We start from the raw sequence: 22,494 nt of genomic DNA, 5'->3' as shown, positions 1-22,494 counted from the left end.
ACCTCAGAGTGAATCTCTCCACTAAAAACTTTCTTAAAGGGCATTTGAAACAAATGTTGGATGAAATAACCATTTGCAGGAGAAGAACTGGTTTTTCTAATAAATCTAGTAGAAGTCAGTGGGATTATTTTATTTGTTTTAAATAGTCCTATATGGAAGTACAAATCATTCCAATGAGCATGAACACAGAGATTGTACCAATAAAAGTCCTGTCCAGGTACCAGCAGTAAGGCAGTTATCAGCACTTGATTAGTCATTTCTCAACTCTATCAAGTATGTGATTCATTAAATAGGTAGAGTTCATTATTCCTCAGTAACCTAAAACATTCCTTTTTCACATGTGTATAAAAAGTATCCTTCCCTTATATATGTTATGTAGATCAGATTAGAAATATAATTAAGAGGCTGTCTTTATTAGTATAGCAGAAATTTCTCAGGCCAAGAAGATATACATAACTGAGCTGAGATTTGTTACTGAAACTTTCCCCATTAACCATTATTCTAGTTAATTACTGTATTTTCTAGTGTGTCAATTCTGTGTTAAAAACATAGAAGCAAAAAAAAATTCTGAAATAATTCAGAAGACTCCTAGCTGTGGCAGATCTGTGAATATTATTCTCCCCCAAAATGGAAAGAAGAACTTAATTTTTGGTATACTTTATTCACTAGTATTTCATACAGAGAACCAAAATGTTTCTGATGTTTCTGTTCAGTATATTTGGAATTTTAATTACAGGCACGAACTCAAAAGAAAAAATAAAATTGATAGTAAGGGGCAGATGTCACGTACTGGTGAAGATATGGTAAGAGAATTGAAAGAAAACAGGGTAAAGATTTTGGATAGAAATGAGTGCAGAGAAACTTCAGTCACAGTATCAGTAGAAAAATACCCTCATTAATGAGGAGACAGTGAAAAAGGATAGTTGTGCCTGAGACAGAGGGAAGAGCAAATAGACTGGAGGATGGGACGGAAGATTGGATGCACAAAAAGGAAATACTGTATGTGCCGTGGTGTTTCATTATATGGGGAAATGATTAGGAAAAGGGACATAAAAGAGGTAAGAGACAGGAAGAGTAAGAGAAATGACATGATTGAACTTGAAGACAAGGCAAAAAGAACAATTCATTACTGCCTTAAGAGAACAGTCAGGAGTCGGTGCGGGGGCCGGTCTGAACTGGTGGATAGCCTGATTCTGTGGCAAGCACTTATCTACTGACTGACATCTGCTGCCAAACAAAATGCTATTTTCCAAGGAATTTGACCTCCTCCTTTCTTTAACTTTTGGTTCCTTCTACAAAGACTTTTGAGAAATCAGGGTGCATTGCTTTTCTCTTGGCATGAATTTGTGAACTGTTTTTTAAGTATGAAAACAAACTTTATTGTAGACATAGTTCCTAATACAAGTGTGTGAGCAAAGGAAAAAAAGATGTAGCGTGGAGGCAGTTCAGTTGTCCCTTAGTATTTTCAAATGTGTACGTTTCTCTGTGTGTATTAAGAATCTATTTGGTCTGATCTTTTATTGCTCTGATGTCCAAAAAATTCATCCAAATGTGCTGTTCTTAAAAATAGCGTATGACTTAAGCAGCTTTATACACTTAAGCCTCTGTGAGCAATTTCTGCAGTTCCTTGAAGAGATTTTTGCCATTTACTAACCAATAGTTTAGCTTTTGTTGTTTTGTATAGTCATCTCCTTTTTTTGTGTTAACTTGTTTAAGCAGCATGTAAACCTGGCTTTGCAAATTTGTTCCTTTGTACAGTTTAAGAATTTGAGACCTTGTTTAAAACCTTAGCTTTATGTAGCACATTCTATATAAAGTTTTTGTTTGCAAGCTTGTCCAGTGCACAGTCTAAATTAAAATGATGTTGACTTTCGTGAAATTCTGCCTCCTCTGTGCTTGGCTTCAGCTTAGCTGGATTTCAGCCTTTAAAGGATGGCTCGTTTTGTTCATTACTTTTGTTTTCTGTAAGTGCAGATACATAAAATAGCTGACAAGTCAGAAAAATAAACAGTATGTATATAAAAAAAAAACTTTAATATTGCAGTGCATCTTTCACTATTGCAAAGATTTAAATAAAACTCAAAAAAGTTGTCACAGCTCTGAACAATATTTGTTTATATCGTTTTATACTTCATAAACCCATGACTTCAAGCAAATAACTCATACAAACTCGCCAGTGCTAAAGAATCCATAGTGAAGGGTGAGCTTTTCTGTTCATGTTCTGTCTTTAATGTGGGGCTCAGACAATGAATATGGTGATTTTTCTTTTTATGTGGCATGCTCCTTCTTTTATGCTTTGTTTCTCTCAAACCTGACAGTTGCTATTCTGCTTTCAAAGCAATTGTTGTCATATTAATCATCTCCAGGTGATTTGTGTGTTTAGTTCCCTTTTAAGTAAGATAGGAAGAAAAAGATGTAGTGATATGTCCATTAGATGGATGGAAAAGAAAATAGAAAATTTCTAAGGAAAATGGGACCTCAGCTGTCGGTTCAGTGAGTAGCCAGGACTTCAAACTGTGATTTATATTGCTGTAATGAAATGAGGACCTTGTTGATGCATAAGGCAAAAGGAAAATTTGATCTGTCACTCAGTCCTGGAGATGTTTCAGGAGAGCAGAAAAAAACTCCAATATTTGTAATAGAAACAGAGCTAAGTGTCTAACTACAGATTTTTACCTGCCCTACCAGCATTTTTTTTCTCCCATGTAAGACAAGAAAAGCCTTTATACTTGAAAGGATACTAGAATTTAGACTGATGCCACACTAAATCTAAAGATTATGCTTGTTCTGTTTTTCAGCTGAATTCTTTAAAGAGAAGCCTGAACAATGGAAGGCAGAAAATTATTAATTTTGATAAAGTATACTGCACTGAAATTGGTGCCGTGGATAGTTGTTTAAATAATGAATGCTTTCTCATATATCTTAAAAGATTTCCACCCCTACCAGGTCTTGAACAAGTAACTGAACATACAACTCTGTAACAAAGTATCGCTTTCTAGTTTATAATTTAGGGGGGGGATTCAAACTTCCTTTATAATAAGGCCATTTTAATTTTCATATTCAAGTGTAATTGTTGCCCATAATCTCTGGTCCACACAACACCGGGAATAATAGGGGCAAAAGCTTGTTTATGTTCTGTGTTTAATCTGGAATTTAATAGTATTTCATGCTTTCATTAAATCTCTGGTTTCTGGAGTCACTGATGTACAGAAAATTTACATAAGGTGTTTAGTACTTAAGGTTCAGAAAAATGTCTTGAAAAGGTACTTGAAGAAAAGTGATTCAGTGATGAAACACCAGGCCCTAATCAAGCTGCTCAGGTATTAGAAAAAGTATCTTTGAGTTGTATACTGCTTTATTCCTGCTTCATACCAAGTTTCCTATTAATCTATATTTTCCATCCTGATCATCAATTTTATTTCAAAGACACTAGCAGAAATATCTCAAAATTCAAGTTACAGTTTTTCAGTATTGTCAACTTCTTTGCTGCAAATAAATAGCTGTTTGTAACCAAGGTAGTTGCTTTAAGTCACTTCTGTATGAAGTGTCCAACTAATTCTGAAAACTGAAATCAAGTGTGTGAACACTCGAATAGAGAAAAAGTGTAAAAGCAGTAATCTTCTTTTTTTTTTTTTTCCTCGATGTCTTCCTGTATTCCAGCTGAAGAGAAAAGACAAAACCTCTCAAACCTCAAAACCTCGTTCCACCTCTCCGAAATTTTCTTAGGAGTGATGTAATTCTGCTACTCAGTACAGTTTTTCAGTATTTCCAACTGTACTTAGAAACCAAAATGCATCTGAATCTTCAGTTCTGCATTTCATGACAACAAGTATTTGGAAAATTAAGACAAATACTTTAGCTGTACTTGCAGTAAAACACATGAACAAGGCATCACACACATATTTTTCTTTTCTGACTTACCTAGGACCCGACCTTTCATCCATCTCTGTACTTACCTTTTCCATCAGGAGATGAACCCCGACTCCAGTGTTTCCAGGCCCTATGCCAATCTTGCAGAACTCCTGAGTGGGTACAGAAAGTAACTTGATTTTAATAGGTCCCCATTTTTGTTAATGATTTATTTGTTTTCATAACACTGCTGTTGAAATCAGCTCCCACAACATTAGCTGACCTCTTTGTCATGCTGAGAAATTTTGCTCTGTACAGATGTCTTTAAAAATTGCTTCATAAAATTGTTCCTGGCTGCAGAGAATAACATGTATTCCAGAGAACATTGTAGAGAGTTGCCTGTTTCATTTAACCATCCATGGCTGTATAAATCTTTAGCAATGTAATTAAAACAGCAGCAACATAATCAAAAAGAAGTGGCACAAAAAATATTCCCAACATTAAAGGACTTTTTTTCCCCCTCTGATTATGTGATTTTTGAAAGATTTTTCACAGGTTATCTTTCCTTTATTTATACATGCAGATACATAGTTCAGCTTCTAGCTTTTACTGTTTTCTTCCTTGAACTCATCCTTAAAATTACAAACAGGGGCACTAAATTGCTACTTTGTGATTTACAAGGACCTACTCTGTGCTATTATGGTGGAACGCAGTATTGCCTTCCATATTTCAAGGTAGGCTTTTAGAGTAGTTATAATTTACCATTTCATATCGCAGAGCACTCAGAGGCCAAGACTAAGTTGGAGATACCCTTTGTACTCAACATGCTCAATAACTAAACTGGTCTTGCTCCAAGGAGTTGACAGGCTGGAAAACACAACATAACTAGGAAATGAGACCGAAAGATCAGCCAGGGAGAGATAGTAGCTGGTAGCAGCAGTGTGGAATACAGGCAAGTCCTAGCCACTTAACAGTGGGAATGTTGGTCGTGTCTCTTGTTTTCTAAGCCACCAAAACTTGCATTCCTCTCTATTCTTCTTTTATTACTCCTATTTGGGGGGGGAGGAGAAAATTAGGATTCATAACATCCATAAAATAAGTTTGAGAGCAGGCAGGAATTCAGCCTGCATTAACAGACAATTCTAACTGGGAGCATGACTTCTTGTTAATGGTATACGGATTGTGTGTGATTGATTGTGGAGATGTGCTCCATCTACACTGAAGGAGATTTAGGGTTTTGTTTGCAATTACAGCAGCATTGTTTCTTCCTCTGCTGTTTGGATTAATTGAGGATCAGTATCATCAGTGCAAGTTCGACATTTTCAGAGGACTCAGCTTTTGGAAACTGAGGGGAGTTCAGCAAGCAAGTCTGTTGGCCATTTATGATAAGAAATAGAATCTAGCTCACTTCCACTTACCTGTGTTACTGCTTAAGGACTAAAAAGGGTAGTGAACAGTAAAAATTAAATTTTGTCTCTAAATACATAGTGTATGAGATCTAGTAAAACTTTCAAATTGGACCTATGCTTCATGAGAGATATAAAGCAAACCATTAGTTAGGGTGAGATTTATCAAAGTACTGTTGAGCAGAACTAAGGCAACGATGTGTACTGATCAAAAAGCTCACCTTCTTTGTGATCAGTTTTGGATGACTTGTTATTTCCTTTTTTCCTTCTAGCTTTTAAGAGGATGAGTTACCAGTTATGTTAGCATTTATAACATCAATATTGTAAAGTTGCAAAGCAGTAGAAGAAAATACTTTATGGTAAACTGGTTTTTTTACATGATTTTTAAAAATATCCTTAAAAATAGCAAGTTTAAAAAATACACAGAGGTCTATTATTTCATAGGCAATGAGAAATGTATCTTGTGGAAGAGAGTTTGTATAATGTGGTAACTTAGATAAGGACAGAATGCATAAGATAGATAAATATTATGCTACATCTTGATGAAAGAGAAAGATGCTTTTCCTGTAAGTGTAAACCAAACTACTTACTGCAAGAAGTTTAAAACAGCTGGAAAGGCTTTTGTTGTGGGCAGGCAGCTAAACCACTCACTCGCTCCCCCACAGCGGGATGGGGGAGTGTATCACAAGGGTAGAAGCAAGAAAACTCGTGGGTTGAGATAAAGACAGTTTAATAGGTAAAGCAAAAGCTGCATGTGCAAGCAAATTGGAATTCATTTACACAAAGCAAACCAAGGAATTCATCCACTGCTTCCCATCTTCAGGCAGGTGTTCAGCCATCCCCAGGACAGCAGGGCTCCAGCATGCCAAACGCTCCCTTGGGAAGACAAACGCCATCATGCCGAACATCCGCCCCCTTCCTTCTTCTTCCCCCAGCTTTATCTGCCGAGCATGACGTCCTTTGGTGTGGGATGTCCCTGGGGTCAGTCGGGGTCAGCTGTCCCGGCTGTGTCCCCCCCCGACTCCTTGTGCCCCCCCAGCCTCCTCGCTGGTGGGGCAGAGTGAGAAACAGAGACGGCCTTGATGCTGTGCTAGCAATAGCTAGAACATCAGTCTGTTATCAACACTGTTTTGGTCACAAATCCAAAACACAGCACCATACCATCTGCTATGAAGAAAATTAACTCCAGCCAACTAGATCTAATACAGCTTTTCAATTTGAAATGCTACTGTCATATAGGATATGAGATTTACTTCCTTTTAGTTGTGGTACTCTTTCATATAAATATTGTTAATAATAATAGTAATGTTTTTAATAAGGAAGTCTAATGCAGTATGAATATCATATGCTAATTTTTTTCTCTTATAGACAATTGGTCTACTTGGGCTCGCTTATAAAATAAAATACTAACACAAAAGCTAATGCTCTGCATTGATCCCTTTGCAGTAAACCTAATGATTAGGCAGGAGGTAATACGGCTCATCATAGAACAGTTTGGGTTTCAGCCGTACCTAAATACACAGCAGTTCCTTGAACGGTGGAGCTAGGGAAGCTGTTTCTGCACATCTGTGTCTCGTGGTTAGCTGTGAGCTCTGACTTGACTTCTTACCGATGGCAGTATGGTGACGAATGTTTTCTCTTCTGTGGATCTTCAGACCTCTTAGAACATGAATTTATGGCACAGCCGTTGTCTTAGTTTGAACATGTCCCATCCAGCTCCATCCTCTCTCCAAACTTTGGAGATCTTACTTGTCTTTGAAGTAGCCTCCTCTTTAAAACGGAGAAGAAATCGGCCTATGAGGACAGTAGTTACTAGGGAAGAAGACTACACAAGATGCACGATCGCCTTGCCTTGGTTCCCTGTGAAAGGCTTGGAAAGCACATGGCCTGGAAACCCGTGGGTCATTGCCTGCTCGCGCGGGGCACCGAGAAAGCCTAGGCCAAATACGGCGGCAGGGGCGTATGAGGAGCCTTCTCCAGAGCTGGTGAGCCCCAAGCAGTGTGAGCGTGAGTCAGTTTAGTGACAGGGGTTTCCTCCCTCTTCAGGATTGTCACTTGAATGGTTTTATAACTCCATTGTAACTCGCCATGGATTTTGGTGGGTTCTTCCCCGTTTCTCAAGCTTCCCACGTATCATCAGAGATCCTTAAAACATAATTATGTGTCGCTATATAGAGGGCTATGGGGTGAAAGGCATTTAGATTCAAAATGCTCTCTTACTTGCCATGTCACAGCTATTTAGCCTGGAGTGTGTTTGACCTCAGCCTACTTCTTTTCTGTTTTGTTTTTACTCACAATCAGCAAACAAAATAAACAGGTGATGCTTTCATATGATGAGCACACAAAGGATGTGTGCTAGTTTTGAAGAACTCTGTTTCGTAAATATATCTTTCAGGGGTTTATTAGAATATATATTTTATTGTCATTTATTAAAACTTACTAAAAATAAATCTCCCATTTTCAGCCTTTATAGCCCAGTAGTAGCATCAGTATATAAATATTCTCAGGAACTCGAGGAATCAATTGCAGGCCTATTCAGTTGATGAACTTAGATATTCAATTAATAGCAGAACCACAGTTTTATGCAGAAACTATTGTGTTTCCATGGTTTGGGATTGGGAGTCAGAAGGAGAATACTACAAACTGGGAGGAGACCATGCCTTCCCTCTTTTATTTCAAGAAATGTAGCAATGCGCCACGCTGTCACTCATACCTTCTTAAAAAAAAAGGTGAGGGGGAGGCAGTTCTTCCATCACTTTCCCTAGACATGAAACCATAGTTTTGTTCCAACAGGATAGATTTAGAATGGGTGACAAATATAGCAAAGATATATTTCCATCTACCTTCTGAGATAATAATCCTGTTATCTAGGTAAGGAATAAGTAGCACTAAGGCAAATGCTATCACATATGAATTATTCTACTGCAGGAAACGTGCACCATGGCATACATAGCATGATCGCACACCATTTGCTCCCTAATCACTGGTTTCCAAGCTGATAGACCGTCTACTGTCTGATGAGAGAAACTGTTTACTGTTTTTGTCAACTCAGCAAAAGAGAATTAAATCTTCTTCAGCTGTTTATTTTTAAACAAGGTAAACTCACTGGAGCAATGTGTAATGAAATAGGAAAAGAAAAATAATGGGGTATAGAGAGTCATTCAATAATGATAATAATAATGAACCTGCTTCTTAGAAAGTAAAGAAATTTAGGTTTAGTTTTGAATGAGCTATTTCTCTGTCATTTATTGAGAAACAAACTGGTGGGTAGCAGAGAGCCAGAAAAAAACTTCTTCTGCAAGAGAACAATTCGTTACTGCTTTTAAGGCAAGGAAATTTTTTTGTCTTTTTGTCTTGTTTTCTTTTTCTGATATACTGGCAAAATTGTTTTTTCAAGCATATAAATCACATTTTGGATGGGTTTTGTCTTATTGCATTGTCTTTCTTTAGTCACAAGTTGCTGGTGATTTACACCATGTAACAGACAAGGGAGTTACAAAATTTCAAACTGAAATTTAAGCCGTTTTAGGAAAATGTCACTAATGAAGCCATTAACAGCCATGTTGTGCACTCCTATAAGAGTAGCTAACTAATGTGGAACAGAGTTAGAAACCCCTGAAATGAGGGGTTCATAATGTAAGCGCTGACACTAAACAGAATTGTAGAGGCATGAGTGGTGTCACAGTGATTAGCTTAGCACTAGTACTGATCACGTTTTAGTATTCTTTCACCCTCTGCAAGAAGAGATGGTTTATTTCTTTCAGGCATAATTACATTTGTCACATTTTTGAGATTGCAAAAATCATACCAGCATAAAAAAGCAAGATGACTTTCAGAGCACTTAACATCATGTTGTTTGTAATATCATTAGAGGGAAGAGACGATGGGGGGAAAAAAGTGGAAAACAGAGCTTTCTACTTTTCAGATAATTTCTCTGTCTTCTGCCCCCCCTTTTTTAAGGATTTCTTTTCAGAAGAGTCTATAGGATAGTGGGAGCAGAAAACATCTTCTCCTGTGGATATACCTGAATGATGAGATATAGGGAAGAGACAATCTGTACAAATCCTCTCATGATCATCCCCACAACGGAGAGAGAAAATTCTGGTTTTTTTTAGAACACGCCACGTCTCTGCAAGGATGTGTTTTGGTAGGCTTAGGCTCAAGCTCACAGACAAAGTGCATGGACTTAGTTGCATTTGCAGGGACAGAACTAGGTGCAGGTCGGCGCTCTACGCTGCTGAATTTGTTGCTTAGTAAGCAAGTTGACTCCATCTGCTCTGGAGCGAGAGCGCCAAGATCATCTTCGCATTCAAGGTAGGGATATGTAGGCTGGGAAAGGAACGATGACGGGGCAATCAGCGTGTCCATCTGCTGCTAATACAAAATGATTACCTACGTGCCTGTGTCCAGTTTTAATTCTCCAAATACAAGAAAGACACAGACAAACGGGAGTGAGTTTGGTGGAGGGCCGCCGAGCTCGTGAGGGGCTGGAGCACTTGCCCTGTGTGGAGAGGCTGAGGGAGCTGGGCTGAACAAGTCAGAAGAAGAGCTGGCTCCAGGGGACCTAGGAGCAGCCTCCCTAGTGTCTGCGTCCGTGGGCAGGGTCTTGAGGAGACCCTTCACGGTGGTGCATGGTGGGGCCGTAAGAGACAGCAGGCGTCGCTTGAAACAAGAAATGTTCAGGCTGCATAAGAGGAGAAACTTCATCAGCAGGAGGACAGTGAAGCTGTGGAGCAGGTTGCCCAGAGAGGTTGTACAGATAGAAGACATTCAAATGGTATTTGACTGCAGCCCATCAAAACGTGGCAACTATCTTTAAATTAGCTTGTTGGGGTTTTTTTGGTAGGTTTTCCTCCTTTTTCCCCCTAGTAATCTAGTGGCAGTAGCTCAGAGTTCAGGAAGAGTTTCCCAGCTGCAGACCTAGATTTCTGAGTGGGCTGAGGAGCTCAGGTCAGCTTCAGTGCTTTTGTGTCTTCATTGTTAGCAGTAAGTAATTAGGGTATTTAAAGGCAATTTAGGTGTGGCCCAAAGTGCCCACAGCTGTTGCATACGTAGAAGTACCCTTAATTCTGTCCAGGGTAATGTTACTAGGGTTTTAGTCCATACAGAGCCCTAGCATATGATCCAAACAAATCAAGAAAAGAAGAAAAAAAAAAGAAAAATCCTTTTTTTTTTCTCCCACTGTCAAAAAGTAGTGTTCAGAATAGAGACAGCAACTAATAAAAGTGATACCAGTATAAGAAGAGCCTTATTATATAGCAGTTGCAGAGACTTGGTTACTTTCATATAACAGCTGGCAAGAGAAAACTGCCAAACAAATCGCTGTTCATAGCAGTTATTCAGCGCAATGAAGAAACAAGACTATTTTTAAATAATATATGATTTTTTTATTTGCATTTCTGATGTATTAGGAGTACTGCAATCTCAAAATGCCTATTTAGTCAGACAAGAAAATGAATGCTAATAACATGAGGCATTTATGCATGTGAGCTTTCTACTGCAAATGGGATCATAAGGGATGAATTAACTGGTACCACAGAGGAAGATAGTTTTGTTCTGGGGAAGGAGAATCAGAAGTCACTTTTGAGATAACAGTTTGACTTTGAGTTTATCACTGAACAAAGTGATCAATCATTAAAGTAGTTTGGAAACTGTAAAAGATTCTGCGAATGCATTGCCCTTTCACGCTTGTCAAGTTTGGCTAAAGGTGGTGCTGGAACAACAGTGGGACAAGTCCCTTCAGTAAGAGAGGGAAGGAAAAGGAGAGGAGGGGTCCTCTTAGAAAGGATTCCATCTGAACTATGTCCCCTGCACTCCCCCACAAGCCACATGTCTGCAGACTGTATGATGTACAATTTTAGAGGGAGGCACTCCATAAAAGAACACTTTTTTTACTGAGAGCACTTACGTTGGTTGTAGGTGATTGGGGTTAAAATGCTACCTCATCCTTTTAAGACTAGAAGCTTACTTAGAGAAAGAGAAAAATAGGCTCTTCCAGGGTGATTAATCCTAAATGTTCACATGTAAATAGGTTTCCTAAAAGCTGACAACTTCAACTCTAAAGTTAGTGAAATGAAACCACCTAAGAAAAGGTAGTTACTGTACTCTTGGAAGTACCACATAAATGCAGAACCTGATCAAAACCATTGAAAGCTATTGGAAAAGCCTCTTCAGTTGTTTTTCTAAAGGTCTTCTTTTGAAGATGCTAGCTCTCTTGACCCATGTATCTTCTTACACCTTAGAAGTAGAGGTTTTATTCCCCAGTGTTTGCACATCTTCTGAAGGCAACGCCTCATAGGTCCACTTTTCTTTCCAAATTTCTATATAATGTTAAAGAAAGTTGCTGTGGGATGAAAGATACTGAAACCCAAATGTTCATTGCATAAAGCACGCACATGTGCACACACACGTACAACAACCTTTTAAGATGAACAATTCACATGACACATCAACTGACAAGATATGGCTAATTTTACCACTGTCAGCCTGGGAAAGATTTGCCTTGCATAGAGAGAGTATGCAAAGGCTGCCAAAACTACCAAACAGATAATCAGAAGCAAACTAGCTTATCCATGTCTAGATGCCTAGTGCTATCCTGTACAAAAAAACCAACCAACCAAACAAAAAAATTCACGCTAGACTGTACATAACATTAGACTTCATGACAAGATAGACTGTTTTTTCTAAAGGAAATACGCTCCTAAATTTTTATGGCAAAACCAAGTATCCTTATATCTAGAAAGCTGGATCACTATCAACTCCCCTGTCTTATCCCAAAAAAGGCATATATATCGCTTTTCCTTGTGACTGAGAAAATAAAAATCAGTTTTGGTTACAGGCTGATTTCCTGATCTAGGATGATGGGGGTGTGTTCATGGGTTGTAGAACAAGCTAGTTCATGCATTTAGGAAAGGCATATGAGCCATATTACAACTGCTACAACCAAGGCTTGGGACAGACTAAAGAGAGTTGTAGAGATCATCTTTAATTCAAGTTGCTGTGGTGGTGTACCAGCAGCACTCATACATGGTCTCAGTCTTTTCTGTCAGTCACTGCTAACTTCAGCTGTAATGTGAAAATATTCTTGAGTGCTCTGGCAGTAGTGACTTTAATGTTGCTAAGGGTCAAGCTGTAGTTTCAGACAGTTGAGGGTTTTTTTTATTTTTTTGCAGTGTGCTAGCTTAACTACTGTCAATGTGATGTTGTGAAGATGGTGTACAGACATCGATGTATAAACTGAAAAACAAATATAGTAGAATTCTGGAAGTTATTTTGAGACCCAACTGCTGCTTCTTCATCTTACTGTGTAGTGTTCTTCTCTAGTATTCCTTATCAGTGTGATTAAATAGATATAAAAATGCAAAATGTAGTCTTTTTCTTCCCTGTCTGCCCCCCGCCCTGACCAATTATTTACATTATGATCCTGAATTGTGTAATTGTGTTTTTGCAGCTATGATAGATACATCTTATCCAGTACCCTGTACAATCATGATACATATGGCTTGGGTGTAGCATCCCAAGAACAGACTGTTTCTTACAGGAGAACAAGGCTGGGCAGTTTTGCGGTACTATGTGCCTTCGGAGGACGTTTTTCCTCTGAATCAGAGATTGTGGTGCCAGCTGACCATAATCAGATGCCCTGCATGCGTCACTGCTCTTCAATTTTTAGAGGGAGTGATTACATCTGGGAACAATTTGTATTTTTACTGATATTTGGATAAGTAGCCTACAGGAACTTTTCTCATTTATGACAGTTATATTTAAAATATATGATGCTTAAGGAAAAGAAATGCTAACGCTGCAGGCATCTATTTGTAAATGAAGACTGCATTTATGTCATACAGTGAAGAAACAAATCAAGTCACTGAGGAGACCTTTATCATAACAAAGTTTATTGGGTTTTGTGGGGGGGGTGGGGGTAAAAATGAGATTTCTCTGGAAATATAGTAGTCTGAAGTGACATTAAAAATAAATAGTTCTTACGTATTGGTATAACAGCTTGAGGTTAATGGCGTATTAGGAATTTGATGGTGGCATTGCAAAGTCTTGCATATATTTTAGATTTTTACATGCTCTGTTTAGTTTTAGTGAAGACAGTGGAAATATTCTTAGGATGCATAAAAATAGAATTTCTTTTTCTAGAATAAAGACTTCACTTATAGCAACACAAGTTAAAAAAGAAAGAAAAAGTGATATTGTGGAGTCTGCTGTGCTTGAAAAATACCTGCACAAAACTGCTTTCCTAAAATCATATGCATTAAGTTACTGTTCAAGCTTATCATGAATATATTCTCTTCAACAGTTAATTTCAGCCTGGAAATAAATAACTGTAGCAGCAAGGCCTTTATTATCCTACCTCAAGTAACTTGAAATCTGTTGAAAAATATGGTCTCTAACATGAATAAGTAAATTTTTTTGTTCAGTTAGTATGCTGTTTCTCATTTTCTGAATAATTGTCTCCCTCATACTTTTATAACTAAGAAAATAGAAAGAAAACACAGGCTATTTCAGTCTGGTACAATAGCTGTGTATAACAGGTGTGTCAAATACCAAATATTCCTTTCAGGCCTTGATTGGTGAAAATATATAGGATTTGATTTACTAATGTACAACTTTTCTTCACTTCTACATTACTTGACTTCATGGCCTCTGGACACTATCAATTATTAAAGAAATGAGCTGAGATAAAGTTGGAGGTTTATCAGCCAGCACAATGTCTTATAATGAAAACCAGCAAGTGTAGGACCCGGGAGATATTGTAATATACCTATTAACTGTCCCTTTTGATTTTTAGCCAATTTGCAATTAAAGTCTTTGCATAACACTCATTATTACTCTGCTATATAACTTAGGGAGAATGAGGTACTCTGTTTCGGTGGGGTGCTGCTCATGGACACATCCTAAATCTTTTTCTGGATGAAAGGAGGAATATTCTCTGAAACTTACAGAAGAGTAGCGGTAATAGTACTTCCAAGAATTATTATCAACTAACTTTGCAGTAAGTCTTAAAGGAAAAGAGTGTACTGGTCTTAAATTAAAAGTAAAGATTTCTCAGTCTAGTGAGTGGAGGACTGAAAAGATGATTAGGAAACAAAAAAGGTATTGTGCAGTTTTTCTTCCCAGGGTACAGAAGGCCAATGGTTATTTTGAAACTTCAAGCATTTTTTCTTTTTTAGGAGGCTGGTTAGAAGATGTAGTAGATTTCATGGGCATTGTTATTACTATGTTATTCTGGTATCCAGTATATTTGTCAAGTTTTAAATGAAATTTCCAACACAGGAAGTTTAAGGTCATCATTTGACATACATCTTGTGTTAATTTGAAAAACAGTGAAAAGTGGTTGTTATTGTATCCATCTGTAGCAGTGTAAAGCAATTTTACTGGGCTTTGGAATAAATACATATAAGATGATACACATTTTTCAGCTGAGTCTGACATCTAGCTTCATGAATAAAAAAGACCCTATTAATCATGAGGTGATAGAGTCACATACATTGTATTTATCATTCTTGTAAGAGAGTGAGTTGTCTTTTGTTAATGTTTTGAGGAAACGCATAGTAATTATACAGAACAAATAAGAAAGTAAAAAATAGAGTTAACTTGTACAGAAGCTTAAATGTTGGTCTCTTAACTTTTATGCTAATACTTTACAAATGATAGTGTGTGGAAGTGGTCAATGTAATTTCTTAATGCATAGTTGAGTAGTATGCATATGTCAATGTATATGTGAATAATAGTTAATTCCATGGCCAGAAAACAATTTAAGGTAACTATATATACTTTGATGTGCAACATCAGATGTGCTCATGATGTCTACAGAAAGTATACAAGGACTCTGCAGCAAGGATACAGAAATAGTGTTTTCAAATAATCTTTAATAGTATAAATGATCAATAGTTTGATATCACAGTACTTATTTTCTGGAGTCAACACAGCATGTTGACATGTATAACCAGAGTATATGGGGAGCGGTCTATTATCACTTGGCTGTGAGCACAAGACTACGGATATTTATTGAAATACTCATTTTTTATCTATACCAGATGATTTTGTGGGAAATGCAGAATCTTCACTTCTGGGTCAGACTTTCAAAGAGGAGCTTACTCATATGCCCCCTGAAGCAAGCAGAAGTCATGACTACCAGACTACCATTCTGATATGCAAATGAAATAATTTTATTATTTCAGTTGATTTGTAACAATCTTAGTGTCTTTTTAACAAAAAACAATGGATTAGAAACCCCAGTTTGTGCACTCTGTCCAACCTTATTTTGTACATATGTATGCATAACTCTTGGGGATTCCTGAATTTTTTACCTATGCCTTTAGATCTTGCTTGCCTTTCTTCAAGAAAGGGAAGAATTCAAATCCTGACTCTTTGAGCTGACTGCATAAATGACTTTCTAGTGTAAGACAGTTTCTTTTCTCCTCCCGTTCTTTGCACCTCTTCTTCCATCATTTTCCTTTGAAATTCCATTCAGTGCGTTGTACTGATGGATAAAATTTTTCAGTAAGTATTGGAAACAATCTTAGAACAAATATTGAAAATTTGAGACCTCATCTTACTGAGCTGAACAGCCTACCCAAAGCCAGAGGATCACAGGCTGGACTCTTGACTATGTTTGAAGGAAGAGAGAACATTTCAACAGGTAGGTATAAGTGTTTACCAGACCAGTGAAATACATCCTTAAGTCTTACAGAGCTTGGATTTAGGTTCTTTTTAAAGCTTCCCACCTCTTTTCAAGGTGTCCTCTCTAACGCTATTGTTGATGCTATTGTGTTCTGCAAAAAGAAGAGTAGTAACACTTTACTGCTACTCCATATTTCTTTTCTTACCTCTTAAAAGCATTGAAGTATGCCAGTGTCTTTTTCTTTCTTAGATGTGTAACAGGACATTCTTTAAAGCTGCATTCCGTAAAAATGGACAGGCTTTAAACTTTATGGATGACGAAGTGTGCAAGTACCAAAAGTATCTGCTATTTTCCCTTGTAATTATTTTAAAATAACTGTAAGCAAGCCTTACGTATTACAGAAGTAGGCTTCCAAACTCCACTTTAATATCAATATGCACTGTAAGTTAGGAGTCATCAATATGTATGACAGGGTGGCAGACTTCAGCTTTTAGAGCTGAAAACAGATTTAGTACAAAATGGTGAGCTAAAATAGGATACAGCAGGGCTGGCAACATCATTTCCATGATACTTTTAAAATCTTTTTTAAAGTCTTTCTAATGGTTGTATTTTTCTGAGAGCTTTTGTTTTCTTCTGCCTCCAGTACATACCTTGGTTTCTGGCTCTTGGTCTTTTCTACTAGGACTTAAGTTTGTTATAGGATGTTGGTGACTGTTCTGTGTCTTTTTGTGTGTAGGAGAAACAGGTATTTTGTCAGCTACCATGTAGTGTTAAGTCTGCATTCAGACTCGATGATCCCCATGGTCCTTCTCAGTGCTGTGTGACTGTGAAAACTCCCCACATATTTTCATCTCACTGGTTTGGGAAATCTGGAACTGGAAATAGAAAATCCCCTTTCTTCTCCCCCAAGCCCATCACTGCCTTTGTGTGGATCCAGCTGTAACCATCAGACCTGCATGAATTTTCGGGAGGGGGGGTGACACTAACGGAGCACACATGAGGCAGTCACACCTCTGCATCTGCGTGGGAGCAGCACTACATCTTCACCTGCCACCGGCCGCTGCTAATGCCAGTTACTTGTCTAGTAATTAATTACGAGGGCAATTTTTGAGGCCATAAACTAGAATTCGGCAGGAGCTGAAACTATAAATTGTATATGATGTGTAATAATATGTAATGAATTGCTTTTTATCAGCTGTCCTCAGTTACTGGATGCGCAAACCAAAGCATCAGTCGTCCTCTCAGTGATAAAAGTAGCTGAGAGTCAACCCCTGCAAGTCCCTCTCGCTTTGCAGACCTTTCTGGACTCTGGCTTGGCATCCCTTAGTGCAGTTCTGTCTGACAGCTGTTTGCTGATGCTCTTGCTGGAAGGTAGCGACCATGAGTATGTGTGACTGGTTTTCCAAGCTGTTAGGTGGCTATAGGTAGGTGTCTGCTGGGTTTTTTAGGTGCCTGAAGTGATCTATATGGAACTTTCTATTGGTTTAAAGGGAGTTCATTCCCTGCTTCCTCAGATACATTTGAAAATCTTAACAAGACAGCTGCCTATACCTGTGCACAGCAAATTACATGTGCGAACTGCACAATCTTAAAGCCACAGCTTGCATGTGAAGTGCCAAGTCATCAGCAGATGCAGTCCCAGTAACATCAAGGGCACCATTTTTCTCTTGGCTTCTTGCTAGTTGTAAAACTTTATAGAAGGCAGACTGCGTAACAGTTGTTGCCCTTTTACTTTCTGTATTCATTATATAGCCGACACCTGATTATGTTTGTTTTGTCCCTCTTTTTGTTGGTTGTCCCTCAGACACTCTTGTCTTCCCACCTGTTTCAGATAGACCAGTTTATCTCTCTATAATACCTAACCCTTCTTTTATGTACGGCAGATGATATGGATTCTTGTCTATAGGTATTGTTCTGTCCTGCCTGTATATATGTAGCATTTCTATGTATGATCTACATATGGACACCTTCATTCTTTTCAGGTACACTTTTCTCTCTGTGGAAATGGAAAAAAAAATAATTTGATTTTCTATTTTAATGCTTTAGTAATGCATTGTAACAGGAAGGAGAAATGGATATTTTAGAGATTCTTATGTATAGGGGCTAATATTGCAGGTTCTGCAGGTGGTTTTACCTATCTAGCTATACGTGGTAAATTACAGAGTAAAGAATTTCTTAATCCATGGATATAAGCTGTGCATTTGTGTGTACACTGATAGTCATACAACATAAATCTTTTCTTCTGACTCTGCTCCAGTGTTGTTCACTATATAGGATTTTATGCATCCTCTGTTAAGGAACTGTATTTCTCATTTTCAGGAGCACCATCCATGCAACTCTTCAGTGGGGTCCTATGCTCTGTGCATCAGACCCCTGAGAGATGCATGTGTTCTTTCCTTCTTACTAACTCCTCACATCCCTCATCCTTCTCCTCACATAGAGGCTTGTCACCACTGAATTATTCAAAAATCTGCCTCCCACTCATACACAATGTAAACTGTATAAGTTAGAAGTGAAAGTTAGGTATTCCCTGTCAGAATGTCTTTTTGACATAATTTTCTTCAAAATTTAACCTTAATTTTAAAAAGATACTAAATTATTTGGTAAACATAACCCTTGTGAAGTTGGCATTTTGAGGGTCTCTAGTCGAACTGGGTGTAGGGTAGTGCCTTAGGTCCTGCAGACAGAAGCCACTCTGACCCTTAGGGTTGTATCATGTGCACCTCATCCTTGGGGTTGAAATCTTGTATGTTCAGAAACTGCTCTTTTCCTCCCCAAAGCCCCTACTTCCGTCTTGGCCTATCCCTGCTGTGTCATATAACACACCAAGACGCAGTAATTCTTTCAGCCAAGCATATGGATGTCCTGAGGGTGACTTCTTCCAAGCACTGGTGTGTTGCTTGTAGACAATCTCCACTACGTACATGAATGCTAACAGGCTGCGTGGAACAACACTGACTTCATAAATTCATTAGAAGAGGATCTGCATTATCAGTACGTGTTTAACTGACGTTCATTCACTTAAAACGCAGGAAATTTAATAAATGCAATGGAAAAAAACCTTACATGCACTTAACCATGCAAATCATTACTGTAATTAAATAGGTCTTTTCAGGATTATTAGTGGAAAATTGTTGCAGAAAAAACCCTGTGAAAAGCATTATAAAATGTAAATAGTGTATACTTATATAAGAGTTGTTGTTTATCTACTTCATAAATATTCAAGAAGGTATTAACTTACCTAATTTTGTGTGTAAGTTGTTCTGTTTTTTCATGGGAATGACTGCTGTTTTATTGTTGAATATGCATCAAATCAAAAGAATCAAAAAGCTGAAAAGCCTGTGTATTTATTATGCTAGTGGGACTGGTCACTATGGTATTTTTATTTTATTATTCTTTACTTGCTTTGACATATCTTTATATTAATTTAGATAGTACAGTACATGCAGTTAATATCTGTTGGTCTGTATGTCAGTCTCTCTAATGCACTTCTGGTCTTAAATTGTTGCAAAAATGTTTTTACATTGCAGAATGATACACTATAGCTGCATCTTTTCATGTTAGGTTTAGAGGAATTTTTTTTCTGGCTTCTCAACACTTACTGTCCAAGTAAGTTACACACACAGAGGAGGAAAGTACCAGGCATCTGTGTTGTCACTGCAGGATACCCCTCAGAGTCTAGTAGATGACTTAAGAACTATTTTTCTGCAACCTGACTAGACCGGTTTGTTTAGGGAAATGTGGATAAAAACTGGATCTATTTAGTAATACCAGAAGGCACCTTAAGACGTGGCTGTGGTCAGGGTGGTGGGAATGTGACATCGAGCTGTTCACTCTACCCACTTCTCCATTTTTTAATCAGGCTGAATTTTTTCCTTCTTTCTCTTCTTAGTTTTTTTCCCTTTTAATTCCATAATGATTAAACAATTGTTCTTGGACAGATAAACTGTGTTTTCCCAGGGAGGGGTGATGACATTTGGTATTGTTTCTTTGTGCATTAGAAAGAAGGAAAAAAAAACCCCCAACATTCAAATTTCTGTATAAGATTTTGATATGATTTATTGCTCATAAGATTGTTATAGTTCTGGGAAAAGAAATCACTATATTGCTTCACTGGGAAGTAATTTGTGGGTTGGAGATTAGAGCAATAGTATATTTCATTCAATCAAACCTTACAGATTTATAAACATCGATACATCTAAGACCTTAAACAGAGTTAGCAATGTCTTTTAAAAATTTATTGTTGCAGTAGCAGCATATTTGTGGAGGTAATAAGGGGCCATATGCCACTTCTGAACTGCACCTGCAGTTTGCACTGATGTCTGCTCAAAATGCACCTGAATGGGTTTAGTCTGCGTGCCCTCTGAAACTGAGGTCAGCCAAAAATTATCTATCCGGTTCAGTGGCACATAAAGATTTTGTGACTTAAAAAGTTCCTGCCTTTCTAAGCAGGGCACATCAAAGAGAAAATGACGATGTAGCTATAGAGATATTCTGCTTGGTAGAGAGAAGCCATTAACATGAATTTCCCGTCCTCAGAGCAGTTTCATGACTCTTGGTCACACAGCTTGTGATTCCTGCTTTTTAAGCCTGCTAAAATAATTCATTTTCTCCCAAGCAGGCTAATCCACTGACCAGTTACTAACCTGGAAAGTCACATCTTTTTTTTTTAATATATTTTTAGGAACCTCTTCTAGCTTGGCGTACTTCTTATTCCATTCTTGGTTATACGAAATGCATTATAGTTTCATTTTGGAGAAATAAAGATAGAATTTTCAGCACTTGATATGCTCAACTAATATAACAAGAATAAACTGTCTTCATTCGATTTTGAATCTAGAAAGATTTGTTGACAGGTAGTCTGTCACAATCTGTCATTTCATAGTAATTTCCATCTTGTATAATGATCCTTTGTTAATACAGGAGGATGAATGCAGAAGCAAGACATTTCTACATAATATTTAGTCCATCTGTATAAACTTCAAATGTCTTTTCCACTGAGATTACTCTTCTGTTGTTCCATTTGAATTCCTCATGCCTTCATTGCCTTCTTAACAGGGTTTTCTGTTTCAGTGGATGTTATAATTGAGAGAAACTAAATGAACACCCACTATCCCCATTTGTCTTTAAGGTAGGATAACCACTTATGCAACTTTCAGTCCAATTTTGGTCACTGAAGCATTTTACTGGTTCTGATTAGTCCCACAGAGTGGGAGCACCCTCATCTTGTCAGTTCAGAAGAGTCATTAAAACTTGTATAAGCTGTGGTGATGCATGAGCTAGGGCTATGTAAATTCCCTGTTAGTGAAGGCATTCTTCATCTTGTCAATTTTTTGCTACCTGCGGTTAACTGTGTAGGTAACCTAGTGCAGCTGATAGAGGAAAAAATACAGAAAGCTGATTGCTTGTAAAGAAATAGTAGAGGTGAGCCTTACGCGTTCATAATTAAGCTTATTCGGAAGACCTGGTATTAAAACTGATTTTCATGTCATTTGGATAGAATAACAATGCAACGTAGCTTCTGTAAAAATGGGTTATAACCAACCTGAAATTTTCCCTGGGTATAGAAAGAAAAATAACAGAGGAATTAGCACAGCAATAAAGTAACACCACTTACTAAAAAGACATATTTTAATAGGAAGGGTTCAAGTAATATCTTTCTTTTGAGCTGTTTTCATTTGCTCAGCTGGCACTCAGTGCATGAGGTTGTTCATCTCAGCTGACACCAGTGCGGAGTTACAGGGCAGATGTGCATTTGAGCTGACCTTGAAGAATATCTCCATAGCAACTGAACCAAGCAAACTACTTAAGAGTTGGTTTTGTTGTTTGTTTGTTTGTTTAAACTTGCAGTGATTTTAAACAGTTGTATTTTATCTTTAACATACACCTTTATTTAAAAGCTGTTAATGGCAAGTTTTTTTCAGTGCATTCACTTTCAATGCAATTTGTATCTGCACGTTTTATAAGCTGTTATGCAGAGAAGGAGTCTGTCTTCCAGGTGGCTTCTGGTTGTCTAACACTTTGATTCTGAAAAATACGAATTGATGTCAGGAGCAATTTCTGAATGAGCAGAGAGAAAACAAACAAGGAAATCTTTACCAAACTGCCTAGGACATAATGCTTTCATTTTGTTTTCTCATCAGCTTTTTCTTGTATCATAATCACCCATTTAGAGCAAAAGTTAGTTTTTCTTTCGTGGTTCAGTGCAGTGAGAATGAGATATCTGGCTATTGCAGCTAGAACATAAGAATGAGGAAAAAATGAACGTTTTTTCATATTGGTTTTCACCTATTCAAGTGGTTTCTCTTACTTTTTAATGTCTGAGCAAAGAGCTCAGTTATTTTGTAGTGCTTTATTGAGGTCTGTAGGCAGCTTGTTTGTAGAGACATCATACTTTAAGCCCATATCAGCTTTCTATGTCTCTACCTTATCACAGACAAATCTATGATGCTACTTAAAGGGCTGGTTTAGAATAGAATAAGTAGTATAGAACTGGCAAGCTTGAGATGCACATTATGTATTGTTGTATTGTATGTTTAAAAAATGATTTTCAGAGTAATATAATGTATTCAGATACCATGAAGTATTTCTCATAGTTTCTTGTAAGTT

The 22,494-nt window shown here is 37.6% G+C and overlaps 1 protein-coding gene across 1 annotated transcript in view; it reads left to right on the top strand.

The window, feature by feature from the left end:
* Positions 1 to 895: 895 nt before the first annotated feature.
* KHDRBS2 (KH RNA binding domain containing, signal transduction associated 2) overlaps positions 896 to 22,494 on the top strand; it is a 273,194-nt gene continuing 251,595 nt past the window's right edge. The window contains exon 1 of the mRNA XM_075047019.1: positions 896 to 1,058. Coding sequence (XP_074903120.1) covers positions 963 to 1,058 — 96 coding nt within the window. The 5' untranslated portion in view covers positions 896 to 962. The remainder of the gene's footprint in view (positions 1,059 to 22,494) is intronic.

Source organism: Buteo buteo, chromosome 15 (genome assembly GCF_964188355.1).
Source record: "Buteo buteo chromosome 15, bButBut1.hap1.1, whole genome shotgun sequence".
Classification (NCBI taxonomy): domain Eukaryota; kingdom Metazoa; phylum Chordata; class Aves; order Accipitriformes; family Accipitridae; genus Buteo; species Buteo buteo.
The sequence above is the reverse complement of the archived record's forward strand: the minus strand, read 5'-3'. Positions and strand labels throughout refer to the sequence as shown.